General features: G+C 53.5%; 4 protein-coding genes and 1 non-coding gene across 5 annotated transcripts; 2 read left to right on the plus strand and 3 right to left on the minus strand.

Annotated features, from left to right (window-relative positions):
* Positions 1-540: 540 nt before the first annotated feature.
* Positions 541-1,990, minus strand: BO70DRAFT_351676 (EVE domain-containing protein; the record flags this gene model as incomplete). Its single annotated transcript, XM_025541753.1, has 6 exons — positions 541-857; positions 923-1,054; positions 1,091-1,108; positions 1,164-1,445; positions 1,539-1,680; positions 1,919-1,990. 6 exons carry the CDS (start codon positions 1,988-1,990, stop codon positions 541-543), a joined length of 963 nt encoding a protein of 320 aa, XP_025400594.1.
* Positions 1,991-4,856: 2,866 nt separating this feature from the next.
* On the plus strand, positions 4,857-5,812 carry BO70DRAFT_386350 (peroxiredoxin; the record flags this gene model as incomplete). Its single annotated transcript, XM_025545817.1, has 5 exons — positions 4,857-4,876; positions 4,942-5,050; positions 5,120-5,372; positions 5,425-5,677; positions 5,731-5,812. 5 exons carry the CDS (start codon positions 4,857-4,859, stop codon positions 5,762-5,764), a joined length of 669 nt encoding a protein of 222 aa, XP_025400595.1. The 3' UTR covers positions 5,765-5,812.
* Positions 5,813-6,257: 445 nt separating this feature from the next.
* On the minus strand, positions 6,258-6,345 carry BO70DRAFT_t121. The gene has a single exon. It is a non-coding gene; the product is annotated as a tRNA-Asp (tRNA).
* Positions 6,346-8,514: 2,169 nt separating this feature from the next.
* BO70DRAFT_360856 (putative short chain dehydrogenase) lies at positions 8,515-10,186 on the minus strand. The gene is made up of 3 exons (XM_025542893.1): positions 9,658-10,186; positions 9,263-9,601; positions 8,515-9,161 (listed from the first exon to the last, which is right to left on the minus strand). The coding sequence occupies exons 1-3, from the start codon at positions 9,874-9,876 to the stop codon at positions 8,850-8,852; spliced, it is 870 nt and encodes a 289-aa protein (XP_025400596.1). The 5' UTR covers positions 9,877-10,186; the 3' UTR covers positions 8,515-8,849.
* A 4,144-nt stretch (positions 10,187-14,330) lies between these two features.
* Positions 14,331-15,873, plus strand: BO70DRAFT_220121 (uncharacterized protein). The gene is made up of 2 exons (XM_025538715.1): positions 14,331-14,517; positions 14,578-15,873. Exon 2 carries the CDS (start codon positions 14,622-14,624, stop codon positions 15,783-15,785), a length of 1,164 nt encoding a protein of 387 aa, XP_025400597.1. The 5' UTR covers positions 14,331-14,517; positions 14,578-14,621; the 3' UTR covers positions 15,786-15,873.
* The last annotated feature ends 187 nt before the right edge of the window (positions 15,874-16,060 follow it).

Below are 16,060 nucleotides of genomic sequence, written 5' to 3' on the forward strand. Positions count from 1 at the left end.
CCCACCTTTGCTCTCGCATACACCTGCTCTTTTGCTCGCGGCATTTCTTTCCCCCATTTGGCCCGTGCAGCTGCCCTCCTCCTGGCTTCATCTTCATCCCAATCATCGCCCTTCCGACTGTCCCAGACCGTCACTTCTCGGCGGACTGCCTCACAGCCATGCCTCCTGCGACGGCCAATCACGGTCTGAGGGGAGGTGACAGGTCTTTCGACATCTACACACTTGAACAACAGCCGGTGATGGCAAAGTTTGTGCGGGTCCATCGGACCACGGTGCGAGCCGTTCTATATCTACTTAGTCGTACGTAGGACCGTGGTTGATCGCCTACATAAAACGGATACCTTAAACGCACGAGCACGTACGGTCGCCGAAAGAACTCCCTAGATTGTACAGAAACTAGCTATGCCCATGTCGAGTATCCCCCAGTTTCAACTTGTCCCATAAACACTACAGCAAAGATCGCCTCAGATCGTCTCAGATCGTCTCAGATCGCCTCAGATCGCCTGATTCTCCCTTCCTTGTCTCCCTCTCCCTCTCGCTCTACTCGCTCGACGCCTGTTGGCCGTCCGCACTCTCCTCCGTCGACGGGTTGGCCGCCTCCGCCTGGAGTTCTTTGCCTTCCGCCAGCCCTATGATGAACGCCCAGTCCTCCACGCTGACCGGGGTCACACTGAGTCGGGACTGCTTCAGCACCTGCAGGTTATCCAGGGGCCCCCCGTTGGAATGGCTCTTGAGCTCGTTCAGGGTGACTAGGTCGCGGAACTTGCGCTGGAACTGCACGTGTACCACCTGCCACTTGGGGTTCTCGCGGTCCGACTTCTCGTCGTAGTAAGGGTGGGTCGGATCGAATGCCGATTCTAGGGCCGCCCGTCGCGTCAGCAAAGGTGGGTGTCGTACGCGCGGAAAGATCAGATGCACTCACCATCCGGGGTGTGCTCCTGCACAATCTCCATCACGCCCGCAATTCCGGGAACCTTGCAGTTCGAGTGGTAGAAGAAGGCGTAGTCGCCCTTCTTCATCTCGCGCATGTGTTTCTGTGCTGCTCGGTTGTAAGCTAGGGCGCTGGGGTATCACCGCCGAGTTCACTTACCAACAGGGTTGCGCACACCTAGGAGGACGTTAGTACACGGCCAGTCATATAGTTTGCGGGCGACACCACGTACCGTCCCATGGCTCGGGCTCCTGGCGGGATTGCAAGTCATCGATGGAAAACTTCACATCCACGCCCTTCTCCATCCGCGACTCAGGCTCGGCCTTCATCAACCAGTAGGAGCGCCCATCGGTGGATTTGGCCGCGACCGTCTCTGCTTTGACATCTACCTTCGTCTCCGATTTGGTCTCTGCCTTGGCCTGTGCGGGTGTAGAGTTTGTTCCGTTCTGAACCGGCGTCTTCTTGGGCCTGCCTCGTCCGAGGCCAGATTTGGGGGTGGCGGGCTTTGGGGTGCCTGGGATATGTTAATAGCAGATCAAATAGAGGCCGCCTATGAGGGCACCCGGAGGGACACGCGAGGACAGGTCGACGAGGAAAGAGGACTGACCATCGCTGGCAAGTTTACGGGGACGGCCACGGCCGCGCTTGGGGCCATCAGGACGCTTGGGCTCGCTTCCCACGGGGTATTTTCTGGGACGACCTCGCTTCTTCGTCTCCGTGCTGGCGGGAGTCTCGGGGTTGGGGGCGACCTGTTCGCAAAAGTGGGTTAGCTCGGAACGAGAAGAAAAGCAGAATAATGCATCTCTTTATTCTGGATGAAAAGGCCCTCTTCCCGGGACCATGGGAAAAGAAACGCGTGTGTAGCGACGAACGAGGATTGATTGACAATGGACAGGAATAGCATATCGGAGTGCCAGCGGATCTCCCAACAGGGTGCGCTTTCTCACGGAAATCAAAACTGGTGCAAGCAAAACACGGTATACGTACCTTCTTTGCGGGTGGAGAACCAGCATCAACATTGGAGGCGCTCTCCGACTTGCGTCTCTTTTGGGGAGGCATGTTTGTATGGGTTGATGAAGGGAATGGATATACGCGCGATAAGATTCACGGAAGTTGGGGGAGGAGACGGAAGCAGGAATCGAATCGAGGGCAAAAAAGGGAAAAGAGGAGTGGCGACTCGACAGGAAACAACCGGCCAGTCAGGAGGCAGGGAGCGGGGAAAAGATGGGGTCGAGACACGACCTAGGACCCAGACGCGTCTGGAAGAAGGGGATCAGTTCAGAGGTCCAGCCGAGTTATAAAAAGAATACTTAGAGCTGAGGAGTGGGGAGGTCGATGGGCAGTACCATGCCAAGTGCAGGCAGACGAACCTGAGAAAGAAACACCTTAGCCGTGGCTGTCACTGTTGAAGAAGACGGAGCACAGCACGACTCGACGGAACAGACCACGGTACTGGAATGATGTGGGTGGGCGCACTGGCGAGGACGAGGACCAGAAGGATGAAGCTTTGTTTGCGCCCGGGGACGGGTCGAGAGCTCGTCACGACGCGCGGTGGAGCCCGCAGGCCGATCGGCGCGGTCACGTGGTCGGGGACGTGTCGCGCCAGGGCCCGTCCGTACGTGATTCTCGACAACCGACTCAATCCGGATTCTTATGGGCAGGATCCTGTTCAGCTGCTGTTTGTACGACCTGTGGCACCACTATTAGGCACTATGCCAATACCAGATACCCCCTCCAGTCGCGATCTGGCCCATATCCGCATCACGCCCCAATGATTGGCTCTCGTGGTCCGGAGCAGATTTCCGGTCCAACAAGGATGGCCACCCCCAACGCAGTTGGTCCTTGGTCGACGATGATGAATCATGAACGATCCAGGGCATCGGGATAGTTATCAGTACAAAGCTGACAGAGCATATCTCTGTGAGCTTCTACTCCCACAGTCAGGGGTTCATGCAAGGAGCCGGCGGCCAAGTGAAACCCCCATGCAGCTCGGGCATCACTCTCATGGGTCTGGCTTCCGTGCGAGGCATTAGTTGGTGACAGCTGGTCTGTGCTTCCGTCGATAATTGTGCGAGGTGCATGTATCTTTCTCCTTGATGCCGCCGCCTGTAGGATGATCCTGAGGCCCAAGTCATGAGGTGGCTTCCCGGAGCTTGTCTCCAGGATTTGTCTAGCCTCTGTACTTGTTTTTTGACGGGGAGGTAAGGAAGATTGCCACGAGGCATGACAGAGCTCCTAGCAGATTCAGGATGAGATTTCGGTTTCACATGGGCATTGTGGATTCCAACGCCAAATGGTTCCTATGGGTTGGATGGACATCGTCTCCAGATCGTGGATTGCATCAAGCGGATGCGGAGTGGTCGGGTTTATTTACCATTAAGCGTCTTCCTTCCCTGGCCACGCAGATAGTACGTTGGCATGCGAGAGATCCATCCGTAGAAATTCCCAGACCCGGATTGTACAAGTACCGCGAGCCTGACAGATACAGGCAGGCGGGAGCTACATGTTTGGTCGCGATGGCTAGCCCTATACAAACCAACCGCAGCAACATTGGACTTTCGGGTGTTGAAATAGTAGACTGATATGGCACAAAAGCATCTTGTTGACATCGCGTTGGCGGAAATCCGCTTCGAGTTTCAGGCATATACATTGAACAAGCCGCATGCACATGTAAATATCGAAAGCCAATTGTGACGAACAAACCTAGTTTCAGATGTAGAAGAGGTTGGACCACTCCTCAGGAAGGTAGACTCATACTGCAGTGACAAATGGTAGCCTTGACAGCCTGCATCTCGATGTTTAACCGCTATTCTTGGCCATCTGCCTCAGTTCGAAGAATATTCTAGTCCATGTACCCCAGAGGGAAGTAATGTGTTGCATGGTGGTAATTCACCTTCGAACAACCCGCGAGTTGAGAGTTGTCATGGACAGAGTCCAGTATCTGGTATCTACCTCCCATCCCAGTCGAATCCTCGCCCTGGTGGGTTGCCTGATCAGATGTAAGTGTTGAAACCACCGGAAACGGGTTCTCGGGGGCCTCCTGGGAATATGAAATGTGAGCAGTGAAGGTCGAACCCCTTTCCGGAGAAGTGAAGTCCCCCTAGTTTCTTTTTTCCCAGATGTGATAACGAAACCACCAGGGACGAAGGGGAAAGTCGTGTATAATTGCGCCATCACGTCCGGTCACCATTGGCTCCAGCGCATAGGACTGTCGGCCGAGCCATGTTTTTTGGCCAGGCAATCGGCCGACAGCCTCGGGTGAGAACATCTCGCAAACGCTTGAAACCAATGATGATGAAGAGAACGACAACTCGAACATACTATACCCGTCATCCTTGCATGGCGGATTCCATTTGGTGAAGATGGGATGAATATGGAGTGAGAGAGTGACGGGGAGGCAGGAGTAGATAGATATGCTTGGAAACCCCTCAACAACCATCCATCGTACGGTACCCTTGTCTTAGCCCGAGCGCAATGCCGGGACTGGAGAACGGGGCCAGGGTGTCCACCATCCACCATGGCAGGAGACAAGGAAGGTACCAGCCGACAGGAACGCGAGGGAACAAGAGATGGAGGGCCAGAACGGGGGAGGGGCTGTTCCCAATCCGGACGACGCTAAACATCCCACCCTGAATGAGCTCATGCCCCACCAATCACCGCCGTTCTGCCCGTCGGGCGGTGGAATATTGCGTGATCAGGATCGCCCTGTCCTGGGCGGCGATTGGCTCGTGGCCGGCCAGGAGGGGCATGAGCTGCCCGCGGTGGTGAAGGCAGCTCGTAACTCCGCGTCCATTCATTGCGCCCATTGCGACCTCGGGGTTCGTTCAGCTGGCTATTTAGTACTTCGAGCTTCCTCCTCCTCCGCATCCTCTTCTCTTGCTCCTTCTCAGTCCATCCCCATCACTTCCCCCCTCCCACATTCACAATGGCTCAGGAACGCGCTCCGTAAGTATCATGCTCACTGCTTGGAGGACTCGTCCCATTCTAACATCTGGCTTGCTTCCTCGCAGTCTCCGCCTCGGCTCCGTTGCCCCCGATTTCCAGACCGACACCTCCAACGGTCCTATCTCTTTCCATGAATACATTGGCAATAGCTGGGCTATTCTCTTCTCCCACCCTGTAAGCCCGCCGGGCAGTCAGTCAGTCTCTACCGCGCGAAGCAGGACTAACTCACATCACTTGGTATAGGATGACTTCACCCCTATCTGCACCACCGAGCTCGGTGCCTTTGCCAAGCTCGAGCCCGAGTTCACTGCTCGCGGTGTCAAGCTTATCGGTCTGAGTGCCAACGGCACCGAGTCCCACCACGCCTGGATCAAGGATATCGATGAGGTCAACGGCTCCAATCTCAAGTTCCCCATCATCTCCGACCCCGAGCGCAAGATCGCCTATCTCTACGACATGGTCGACTACCAGGATACCACCAACATCGACTCTAAGGGTATGTCCGGCCTAGAGAGGAATACCGAATAATTCCAGCTGATATCATCTAGGACTTGCTCTTACCATCCGCTCTGTCTTCATCATCGACCCCAGCAAGAAGATCCGTCTGATCATGTCCTACCCCGCCTCCACCGGTCGTAACACCGCCGAGGTTCTCCGTGTCGTTGATGCTCTGCAGACCACCGACAAGCACGGTGTTACCTGCCCTATCAACTGGCTCCCTGGTGATGACGTTGTTATCCCTCCTCCCGTCTCCACCGAGGATGCCCAGAAGAAGTTCGGCGATGTCCGCATTGTCAAGCCGTGAGTCCTGCCCCGCGAGATGCAGCGAGGAGATTACTGACTAGGTGCATTAGTTACCTCCGCTTCACCAGTCTCAAGAAGGAGTAAAGAGGGACAGTAAACCGCAGCCACGAAATGAAGTTGGCAAGGTAGAGGGAATATGGTATGAAAGTTATGGCTTTGATGTGAAATGTAAGGACTACGTGGAGTCAAGGAGCAATGAATTAAGATCGTCAGTAGTTGAGGTAGAAAATAATACTTTCACCCTGCGAAGGCATTTCAAAGTATCTATGGCTTTTTCTTTTGCGATTGTATTGACTTGTTGATCATGATACTATCACTAAAGAATTTATTGCATTTTGAATATCGTTCTCGATGCGGATGAAACACATGTGCCGGGAATATAGTATATACTTCGGCGCATCAGATGGCCACCAACCCATAAAACATCGATGACATCCATAATAACCCACCACCCGCCTGATCATTAATCCCCACAAGGGCCAACTGTCAAAAACAAATCTAGGAACATGAACAAAAAAAGAACCCATTCCTTCTCCATTTTACGCGATATGTAAAAATCAAAGATTAAAAAAGAAACCTCCCTGACTGGGAGTCGAACCCAGGTCTCCCGCGCTTGTTCTCGTATGAGTGACAAGCGGAAATCATGACCGTTAGACCATCAAGGATATTTGATGAAAAGGGATCAAATTAGCGCTTTATTAGCCGGTGTTGACAAAACGTGTTGCGATGAATATTTATATAACATCGATTCTTCGAATTCTGGATGCCATAAAAGGCATGTGATGTTGAATTCTTGAGATACAAACCATCCGAATGTGGTAATACCGTTGAGCCTATCCTTTTATGCTGCCATGATATCTATGATCGACCAATGCTACCAATGATCGCATATTTTAACGCAAGGCTAATATAGTATTAGAGCTACGTGTATAGGCGTTTGCGCCCTGTCGGGCGAGTGATTCTGTGAGATGTCGCGGCGAGAATGACTCGACCTGCCTGGCCATGATCTCATAGGCAAGACACGGGCCGATCTCCAGCCTTGTGCTGAAACGAAGCCAATGCGCATGCGCAGTGGACAGTCGGTAACCCTGCTGACACTGTGTAGTACATCAAGTTACAGACATGCCATGCCTAGTACTTACCAAAAAGAATCAACCGGGGAAGACACGCCAAGGCGCGAAGTAAGCAGACCCTCTAGCCTCTAGTCTCTAGCCCCCGGGATCTCCGTTTATAGATCAGATCATGTATCCATCCATACCAGAGAAGAAACCCGACACAAACCGAGCCTCTCATGTACCTGGCCAGACAAGACAACACAAGACAACACAACACAACACAACACAATCAAAGGCAGACAGATGATATCAGAGCCATGCAAGTCATTAGATCCAACACGCACTTTCGTCAGCCCACGTGAACACATCTCAAACACAAACCCGTCCGCCGGATCCGAGCCGCATCCTCCTGCACGAATCTATCCCCTTGCATCGGAATCGGAACCGTCTGGAAACGGGTTCATCGTCCACTGGTAGAACTCGAGAGGAAGGTGGGAGATCAGGTTAGGCATCGATTTGGGTGGCTTGGCGAGGTAAGGCAAAACAGAAATACAGATGATAAAATAGAAATAAAACGCCAAACTGGACACTATATCTTGAGTCTCAATCAGCAATCAACCAAGAAGATCCAAGTTCCCGTGATACTTAAGAAGTGCCCACGACTAAGTAGGCCGGCTATAAACCCTCCCTGTAGAACACCCCCAATCCGGGTACCAGCCACACCACAGAGGATCGTTCGGGGGCGACCCCGGATTTTCGCCCCCCCTAGTTAGCAGTTAGGCTCAGTCCAGTCCAGTCCAATCCAGTCCAGTCCCTCTCGTCTAGATAGTCTAGACACATATAGTTCCTCTAGTCCGATCGACAGACAGGAAGCAGGACGAGACGACAACTCGTGTCGTCAATCACGAACATGACCACGAACAGGAGAAATGATGAGGTAGTCGCAACATGAACACCCTACCTACTAACCCTCTAACTAAACTTCCCCCCTCCCCCTCCCTCCCGACCCAAGTTCCAAAAAACTTCCAGCCGTACAGTCTATCGCCCTCCCTCCCTCCCTCCCTCCCTCCAACCAACCACCCCCAACCAAGAAACATGTTCGCATTCGCAAATGACGCGTATCCACACGAGGCAAACCACAACTTCCCTCCCCCCCCCCCAATATCCACCTAGTAACCACCGACCAGATAAGGTATGAAAATCGCAGTCCACCTGATGCCACACCCTCCTCCTCACCCACGGTTCGGGGTTGGTACGTGCGACGTGCGACGTGCGGGTGCGTGCGGGGTCTCCACCCACCCTCCACCTCCCACACCACCTGAGTTTATTTCCGCGGAGGCGTCAGTAAGTAGGGGGGTTTTTTATTTTTGGGTTCGCTATTTTTACCTATTCGTGATAGGAGGGTTCCGCGGTACGGAGCTCGGGATTGCAAAAAATGAACGCCGTTGCGTTGCGTTATGTTGCGTTGTGTAGATGGATGGATCAGGGATGGTTGGTTGGGTGGGGTAGGAGGTGGAGGAGAGGAGAGGTAGCCACGGATTTGTTCTGTAGTGGGCATGCCATGCCATGTCAGGTGTGATGGGGAAGTTAACTTTCTGTTTTTGTTTTTGGTTTGGGTGTTTGCCATGCCATGCCATTCGTGCTTGTGGGGGCGGTTACTTGCTTGGTTTGGTTTGGTTTGGTTGGATACGGACTTGAGTGATGAGTTGTGTGTTTTATGTGGGGGATTTATTCTTGATGTAGAATGATAATAATAGTAGTAGTAGAGGAAAAGGGAACCATGTCTTATGTATTAGATTAGATTGAGCCACCGGACTGTAAAGTAAACGATACTAGATACAACTCCCTCACTGATGCGGCAAGTGGATGAGTAGGGATGGGTATGGGGTCTAGATATTGGAACCATCCCGTCCAGACACCGGAAACGCTGAATGGAATCCCGAAGCAGAAGGGAATCGCCGCGGACAAAGACATCATGGAACCGAAGCAGAAGAGTAGATGGACGGATGCGCATTGCTTCGCTGCCGGAACGCCATGCAATAGAAGGTGCAAGTGCAATGTGAACGAAGAACAGAAGCAGAAGAAGGACCGGGTTGATGGATAGATGATGGCATCTACCACGCGGCATGCCCGCCGTCCATGCGAAGATCACTGCCCGTCATGAAGCTGCTGGCGTCACTGAGGAGGAAGACGGCTGCGCCGCGGTACTCGTTGGGGGCGGACAGCCGGCCGAGCATGTTCTGCTTGGGCCATTCGTCGCGGCGCTCGGGGAACTGCACAAAGAGCTTCTCGACCATGGCCGTCACGATGTAGCCCGGGGAGATGGTGTTGACGCGGATTTTGTACTGTCCCCACTCCATGGCGAGGTTGCGGCCGAGCTGGAGGACGGCGGCCTTGCTGGCGTTGTAGGCTGGGCAGATTAGACCCTGTTGTGATGAGTTAGTGGCTGCATAGATAGAAGACGGACAGGAGGTGAAGCCAAGTGGGGAGGACAATGGGGCTGGGAAGAGATAAACATGGAACATACCCGATTGGCAACAGTGCCGCTCATGCTAGCAATCAGTGCGATACTGCCCCCGTTCCCGAAGCGGATCATCTGCTTGGCGACAGCCTGAGCAGTCATGAACACGCCGGTGACGTTGACTTCGAACATGGTGTTGGAATCCTGGGCCGAGTACTCCAGCGCCGGAGTCTCCTGCTGGATGCCGGCTGCCGCCACCAGACCGTCCAGTCGGCCCTCCGCGTTGGCAATGGCTTCGACGGTGGTGTTGAGAAGTTCCGTGTCGCGCACATCGATGCGACGGTAGTAGAACTCCGTGCCTAGCTCCTCATGGGCGCGCTTCTGGACCTTGAAGAATTCGGGGGACTGGACGAAGGTGGGTTAGAATCAGGTTGGGATATCGCGTGGCTGGAGTAACTCACAGGCTCTTCGAGCCGATCTAGAGCGTAAACCGTGGCTCCGGCCTCCAAGAGAGCTTCAGCTTGGGTCAGACCGAGCCCGCGAGCAGCCCCAGAGACCAGGACAACCTTTCCAGCCAGGCTGAACTCGGGCATCCGAGACTTGGAGCCGAGACATGGGCCATCCTGCTTAACGAGGGTAGGGGCGGGGGAAACGTCGGTGCTCTCGAAGGAAACAGACATTGTGGCATGTATGGAGGAAGATAAGGTTGGAGGACGGGAGGAGAAAAGTGTTAGAGGGAGTGTAAACAAGAAGTAAAGTGATGTCTCGTCTCAAGTATGAGCACAGGTCACTGGGGATAGGTGTCGGAGAGAGAAGATGAAGACTCAATTGATGATGGCAGAAGAGCTCCAGGGCTCGAGCAGCTCTTAAATAGTTCACGATGGTCCACGGGTGGCCTCCTCAGGGGTTACTGGCATTGGTGCTGGAGTCATGAGGGCTCATGTGAGCATCAGAGACTGGAACCGACGCCCAAGAAAGAATAGCTGCGAGGGAGAGGTGGGTGCGGTCCAGACCCGGGGAATGGGGAGGGTAGGGTAGGGTAAGGTGGAAGTGAATACACCCCACGTTCCACCAGCTGGTCATTCGGCCCCTCGTTCGTGGCAAGACTGCAGGCGTCGGCCTGTACTATGTTGTATGCCATCGTACGGCATCCCCTCCGGCCATACATCGCGCTGATTTCGATCACCTACAGCTCTGCGAAACAACCCAACACCGCTTTGCTATGCGATTCTTTGCCAGTTTCCCCACCAGAAGCTCGGCATGAGGGGATTTCACGCGGGCAAGAACACAGGACCAATAGGGGCTCGTGTCCGCGGGGACGGGTTGAATCATCATGAAGTAACAGAGTCCAGGTAGTATGCCTTGGGGCCATTGTGAGTCTCAACCCACAGAAACGCCTCCCGTACGCATCGGCCCCGGCAAAGTTACGTCTTATCGACCAAAACAGTATACCCATCGAGGTGGGTGGCCGCAAGTTGGCCCCGAGCGAGATGTCCAGGCTCGGGTTGCCCAAAGCGGCAATCCGGGCGATGGGGCAAAAGCGGGCTAAGCGGGCTCGGCGGGCGGAAAAGGACTGAGGTTCCCCAGAGCGGATGGGAGAAGCACCAGAGAAGCACCGCCATCTGCAACTGACAGGCCGTCGATCACGGGGCCTGCCTGGGCGGTTCTGGAAGCCACAAATCCAGCAGTCGAACATTCGACGGGAGTCACGGGGTCACGCGGTGCTCGGAGATCATCCCGGCCCCAGTCGCAATTCTTGGGGTGTATGCATCCGGTACCTTGGGGGTTGACATGGTCCTTGCCTTGTACCTGGGATGTTGCTGCTGCAATGTATTTCAATCACCCCAATTGCAGCTGCCGTCTCAAACCCGTCCGGCAAGCTTATCACGGACATCCACCCTTATTGGCCTCATCCCTGTCTCCTGAACCGGGTACCTCAGTCCGTCCGAGGGATTGATCCTTTGTGAAATTCTATCTCAACTTCGGGCGTCAACATTTCCCATCCCTTGATTCCGATAGATGCAATGTATAGTAGCAACTATCAACTATTCCGCTGGTCCACTGTAGAGGAGCGCATGGATAGGCTCCCGACATAATAACCACTCCAGCTAGAAGTCAGACCGCAATCTAAAATTAGATGTCCCATACAATGAGAAAAGCATACCTTGCTTTCTATGTAGCTAGACAGGAAATGGGAGAACCATGAACCCTCGTATGCCAGAGTCCTGTGGGCATCAAATCCCCCGCCTTGGCCCCTGCTCCCAACCATATCGAGCCCCGGATTCAAAGGGAGCACCCTGATCAGCCATCCAGCGCATCCGTGGCATTGCCGTGTGACCGTCATATTTTTCGAGTTGAAGGGGTCTCCCCTCTCCTCCTTCCGGGGGAGGACGGTGGAAACGGGGATGAGGTGTCACGACCGAGCCGGGGCCACTTCTCTCTTACCCTTCTGGGCACTCCCGGGACCTGGGCGGCTTTCCAGCCTGAAATTAGGAAACGTTCGGCCCCGCTCTCTACCCCGACGTCTCCATCCCCATCGGCGGGTGCATCTGGTCCCGTGAGCATTCCATTTTTCGATTATTGATGTACTGGAGCTTAAGCTTAGGGCTGGCGGCCAATAACGTCGGTTCCGGGCGATGCGAGTAGGACACGCGGTTGAACTCCATCCCATGCTGGTCTACCTGGGCAACCGAGTCTTATTTGCCCGCCCTGGACAATGGTTTTGGTCTCCCCTATCTTCAGGGGCCGAAGCATAAAATTAGGTTAAATAAGCAGCGGTTCCAGATGCGTCCATCGGATGTGTGGCCTTATTGTGCGAGTCTGGAGGTCCGGGAGTAGAATCCGTCGGAGAGGTCTATTACACGGAAAATGTACGGTGTGCGAGTACTCCTGAATGAGACCCTGTGCGAGGTAAGAGTGTACACTGTCGAAGGATGAAAGACTTCCCTGCCTCGTATCATGGTACATGGATTCCCGGGTAACCCGGCTCCTCTGGGCTCATTCCAGACCGACTCTGGCAAGGAACGAAGTCCGACAGCCGGAAACAACAATATCAGCATCGGCATGATCGACTCCGGGTGGCAGGGTGTGCAGCCTTCGAGATCCCCAGGCCCGAGACGCGGCGGAACAGTGGGTGCTGGTCAGTGCGGGAACCCCTAGCCTGGCGCTGGCGAGACCGTCCGCGGGGCGTGTGACCAGCAAAAAATTGCGGCCTCCCTCCATTGCAGGTGGTTTATTTCCAACGGCCCCTTCTCACTTCCCAGCTCCCAGTGCCTTCCTTCCCTTCCGTCCAAACTCCGGCCTGACCTGGATGACGTGTCCTCCATTGCACAATTGCTGTCCCTGCAGTGACCGGCTCCTCCCTCATCTCTCACCCATACTAATGTCTGCATAGCACTGTTCGCTCCCCGTGCAGCGCGAGGGAGAGAGATCACATCGACCCCGCTCAAACATTCAAGTAGGCCAGCCGAGACCCGTCGGTGTCACTCCGATCGCCAGGTACGCGATGCTTTCCTGCCCGAACCTTCAGGTACTGCTGGCCCAGGTGCCTTCACATGTTGACGATACGACATTGCTGACAACTGGCATCCTGTGGGCTGGAGGTCTTTATCTCATCCCGGGGACTTGTCATATCTGCGCGAGGCCCATGCTATCGGTCGAGACCTGCGGGGGTTCTGGCGAGTTATCGACTCGAAGGCTTGCATTGTCGGCTTCGCTTTTTCGGGAGCTCCCGTCCCGCGGAGGATTGATGCATGTCTATCTGCGGGTGTACCGAGTCATCGGTACAAATCATGTCTGGCAATATCCTTGCAAAGTGGAAAATATCAATAGGGCCATTGGATCGTGATTTCATGCGCAGTTCATTAAGGACAGATAGGGTGAGCGAGTATAGCTCAAAGCCAGTAGAGCTGTCCAGGATTGGCGATTTTCGGTGAGTCGTGCGACTAGGCTTCGTTGATGTTCCTTATCTTCCTGCGATTCGCGCTGTGAAAAAAACGGACAATAAACTATCTTAAATGACATACACCCCCTCCCCCGCCCGCCGTGAGTTGACACTATTGGCGTCTTTGTGGAAGGCACCGATCTTGCAGGTGGGAATGCTGTCGAACAAAACCACTCGACTAAGAAGATGTCCAGACACCACAATGGGGGAATGTTGATGGTCGTATGTACGCATGTCTTCTTTCTGATAAATGGACGTGTAGATCCTCATGGTGGAAGATTGAGAAGAAGGTTCTTTCCCTATGAAGGGAGAAGATGATGCTTGATGTGGGGAGCAGTTAGGAAGAAGACAGGCTACCAAGCCAGGCAGTCAGGCAGTCACTCTCTACAAGTGCCTGGACCCGGTCACGGGGCTGCTGGATTCCCAGTTTGAAATGCAGCTTGGATAACTTCACCTAAATCAACAACGGCCCGGAGCCTTCCGCCCTTGAGATTCACCTTTCTCAGAGACTCTTCGTAGTCTCTTCGAGTTTGGTCTGGCGCTGCATCCTCCTATCATATCGTTGGTGTCAAGGACCGTGTTTTGATCAAATTAACTACTTATGACTTGACGTTTATTTGACGCGTGTTGACGCGTGAGACTATGGATACCAAGTCCTGAATGACTTTCAGCCCTATTTCACTAACTCAAGTCCTTGAGAGTGCGCGTGATAGACTAACGATCTCTGTCTCTACGCAGGGATTCGAACAACTCCCACAGTTCCTCTCGTGCAGTCTTTCTCGGCTTGTCAATGATCTCCAATGCTGCGAAGATCTGGACGAATTTCTTGAAAGGGGCCCACCTCGTGGTTATCACTTTAACCTACGGTTAAAAAAAAGAGGAATGAGGGGTGGAACACTGGGCAGAGAGAAGAGTCTCGACAACGTGGTGGATCAAACAGGTTCAATAACCTTGATTTGATGATCTTAATCAGCTAGAGTCCGCGCCTGTGCCAGAGCTAGTACAGCCAGTGCCGCATCCATAATCTCAACTTCACTGCCTGCTATCACGCAGCCGCGTACTCGAAAGAGACGCTCATTCAATCAGAAACGAAAAATGTTAATCCCACAAATACGCAGCCAGGTAGCGCTCCCAGCTATCGAAGACTGGTAGGCGCTTTTACTACAACAGAGCTTTCCATGGCCACCCAGTCTGCCTTTCATCAAATCCTAGCTCTTCCAGGATGCAAATTCAGGTGACATCATTAAATGCCTTGAGCCAGTGGATACCCGGGATCAGGGAAGTAGGCTTCGACTTCCGGCACTTCTATAATAGTGACGATAGCCCGTCTACGATGACGGTGTAATTAACAAATCAGTCACTGCTATGTTATATTAAGGTAAGCAATCCCACAATCTCTTCCAAATTTCAATTCCCTACATCGAACACGCAATCATAGTCTACGACTCCGACTCCAAAAACAGAATACCTTTCTGGTCCAGCATGGCTAAAAAGACAATGCCTTCCTGGCTTCGCATGGCACTGTCTACAGTTCGATTCCTTCGTCCCAAGAGGACAGCGAACGGAACCGGGAGCAACGACCTAGCTCGAAGAAGCTCCCAAACCATCCACGCCCCGGCAGTGGAGGCAGACCGGCGCGAGAGTGCCACCGACTCAGAAATTACTCATTTACAGTCAAAGGAGCCCCATGCTACCTCACAGGATCGTCGTTCCAGCCTCATGGATGCTCCAGTTGATATCGTTTCGATGATATTTGATCTATTACCGCTCCCGTCGCAAGCCTGTCTCGCACTTAGTTGCAAACCGCTATACGGACTCTTCGGCTACATACTTGAGGACGAAGATCTAGCCTGGCCAACGCTGGATACTAAACACTATAAGGCTCCACTAGTTGCACCGAGACCTCCGCGAGACGAGCTTCTGCTCCAGCTCGAGGATGATCGCTGGCGATACTGCTCAGGGTGTCTGAAGCTTCACCCACATGGTCTATTCTTTCCAGATCGCACTTCTAAATGCTGCATGTATGAGGCGGGAGTGATCGACCTGTGTTCCTGCCTTTCATTGACCTTCTTCGACAGAATGCATATAGAAGGGTGGTTACGCGCGGGGACTACCGATACTCTCTCGCCCCGACTCCGGCAGGCATTCCAGCTGACGGTCATCAAAGGACGACGACATCTTCTACACAAGTGCTCGACGGCAGATGGTATATACGCCTCCTATGACCTCGAGATAATGGCAACCATCGGAGAAAGTAAACATCTGGAAGTGCAGACACGCTACCATGTGCATGTGGCAGATCTTAAGCCAATCCATCTTTTTGCAATTGACTGGCGCCAGTTGTCGTGGGAAAAGTTAGACCCACCCCTTCTATGCCCACACAATTGTATGGTTGCATTCGTATGCGGCTCTGACCGCGAGCGAAGAGAGCACTGCGGCCTATGCAACACGACTGCCCGCATCCTTGCCTGCAGCGAAAGCAGATTAAGTATGGTCGTCGAGGTTGTGCGGGATCTGGGGGGAGTCTCGCCCATGGATCGCCAATTGTGGAACAGGAGCATACGACCGGCACTGGTTGCAATAAGTCAGTCATGGTATGAAAAATATAGGGGGCCGGGCATGAGTAGACACACTTTGAAAGCATAGGGGTTGGGTTCAATGGAGTATGCTGTCTTGACGCAAGCGCTGCATGGGCGGCTGGGATGACTTTTGGGCGTGGTTCATGAATGAGGATAGTTTGACTTGTCGTTATTTTTGTGGAATTTGGCCCTTCAGATGATAATGGGATTATGAGCTGTTAGGCATTGGATACTACTATTGGATGGACTCGGCGTATGCCGACTTTCAATTTGAGGAAACATTACCGGGTTCCTCTTGGGTTCCTTCCCTGCCGATCGTGATGCCTTGGGTTAGCATTCATG

The sequence above is a fragment of the Aspergillus heteromorphus genome (assembly GCF_003184545.1).
Source record: "Aspergillus heteromorphus CBS 117.55 chromosome Unknown BO70scaffold_8, whole genome shotgun sequence".
Classification (NCBI taxonomy): Eukaryota; Fungi; Ascomycota; class Eurotiomycetes; order Eurotiales; family Aspergillaceae; genus Aspergillus; species Aspergillus heteromorphus.

Excerpts from the sequence above, each read along its gene's own strand:
- BO70DRAFT_220121 (XM_025538715.1), top strand. The coding sequence starts at position 14,622 with ATGGCTAAAAAGACAATGCCTTCCTGGCTTCGCATGGCACTGTCTACA.
- BO70DRAFT_360856 (XM_025542893.1), bottom strand. The coding sequence starts at position 9,876 with ATGTCTGTTTCCTTCGAGAGCACCGACGTTTCCCCCGCCCCTACCCTC. Across the intron at positions 9,602-9,657 it reads TAGATCGGCTCGAAGAGCCT|TCCCCCGAATTCTTCAAGGT; the intron begins GTGAGTTACTCC and ends ACCTTCGTCCAG. Across the intron at positions 9,162-9,262 it reads GCGGCACTGTTGCCAATCGG|GGTCTAATCTGCCCAGCCTA; the intron begins GTATGTTCCATG and ends TCATCACAACAG.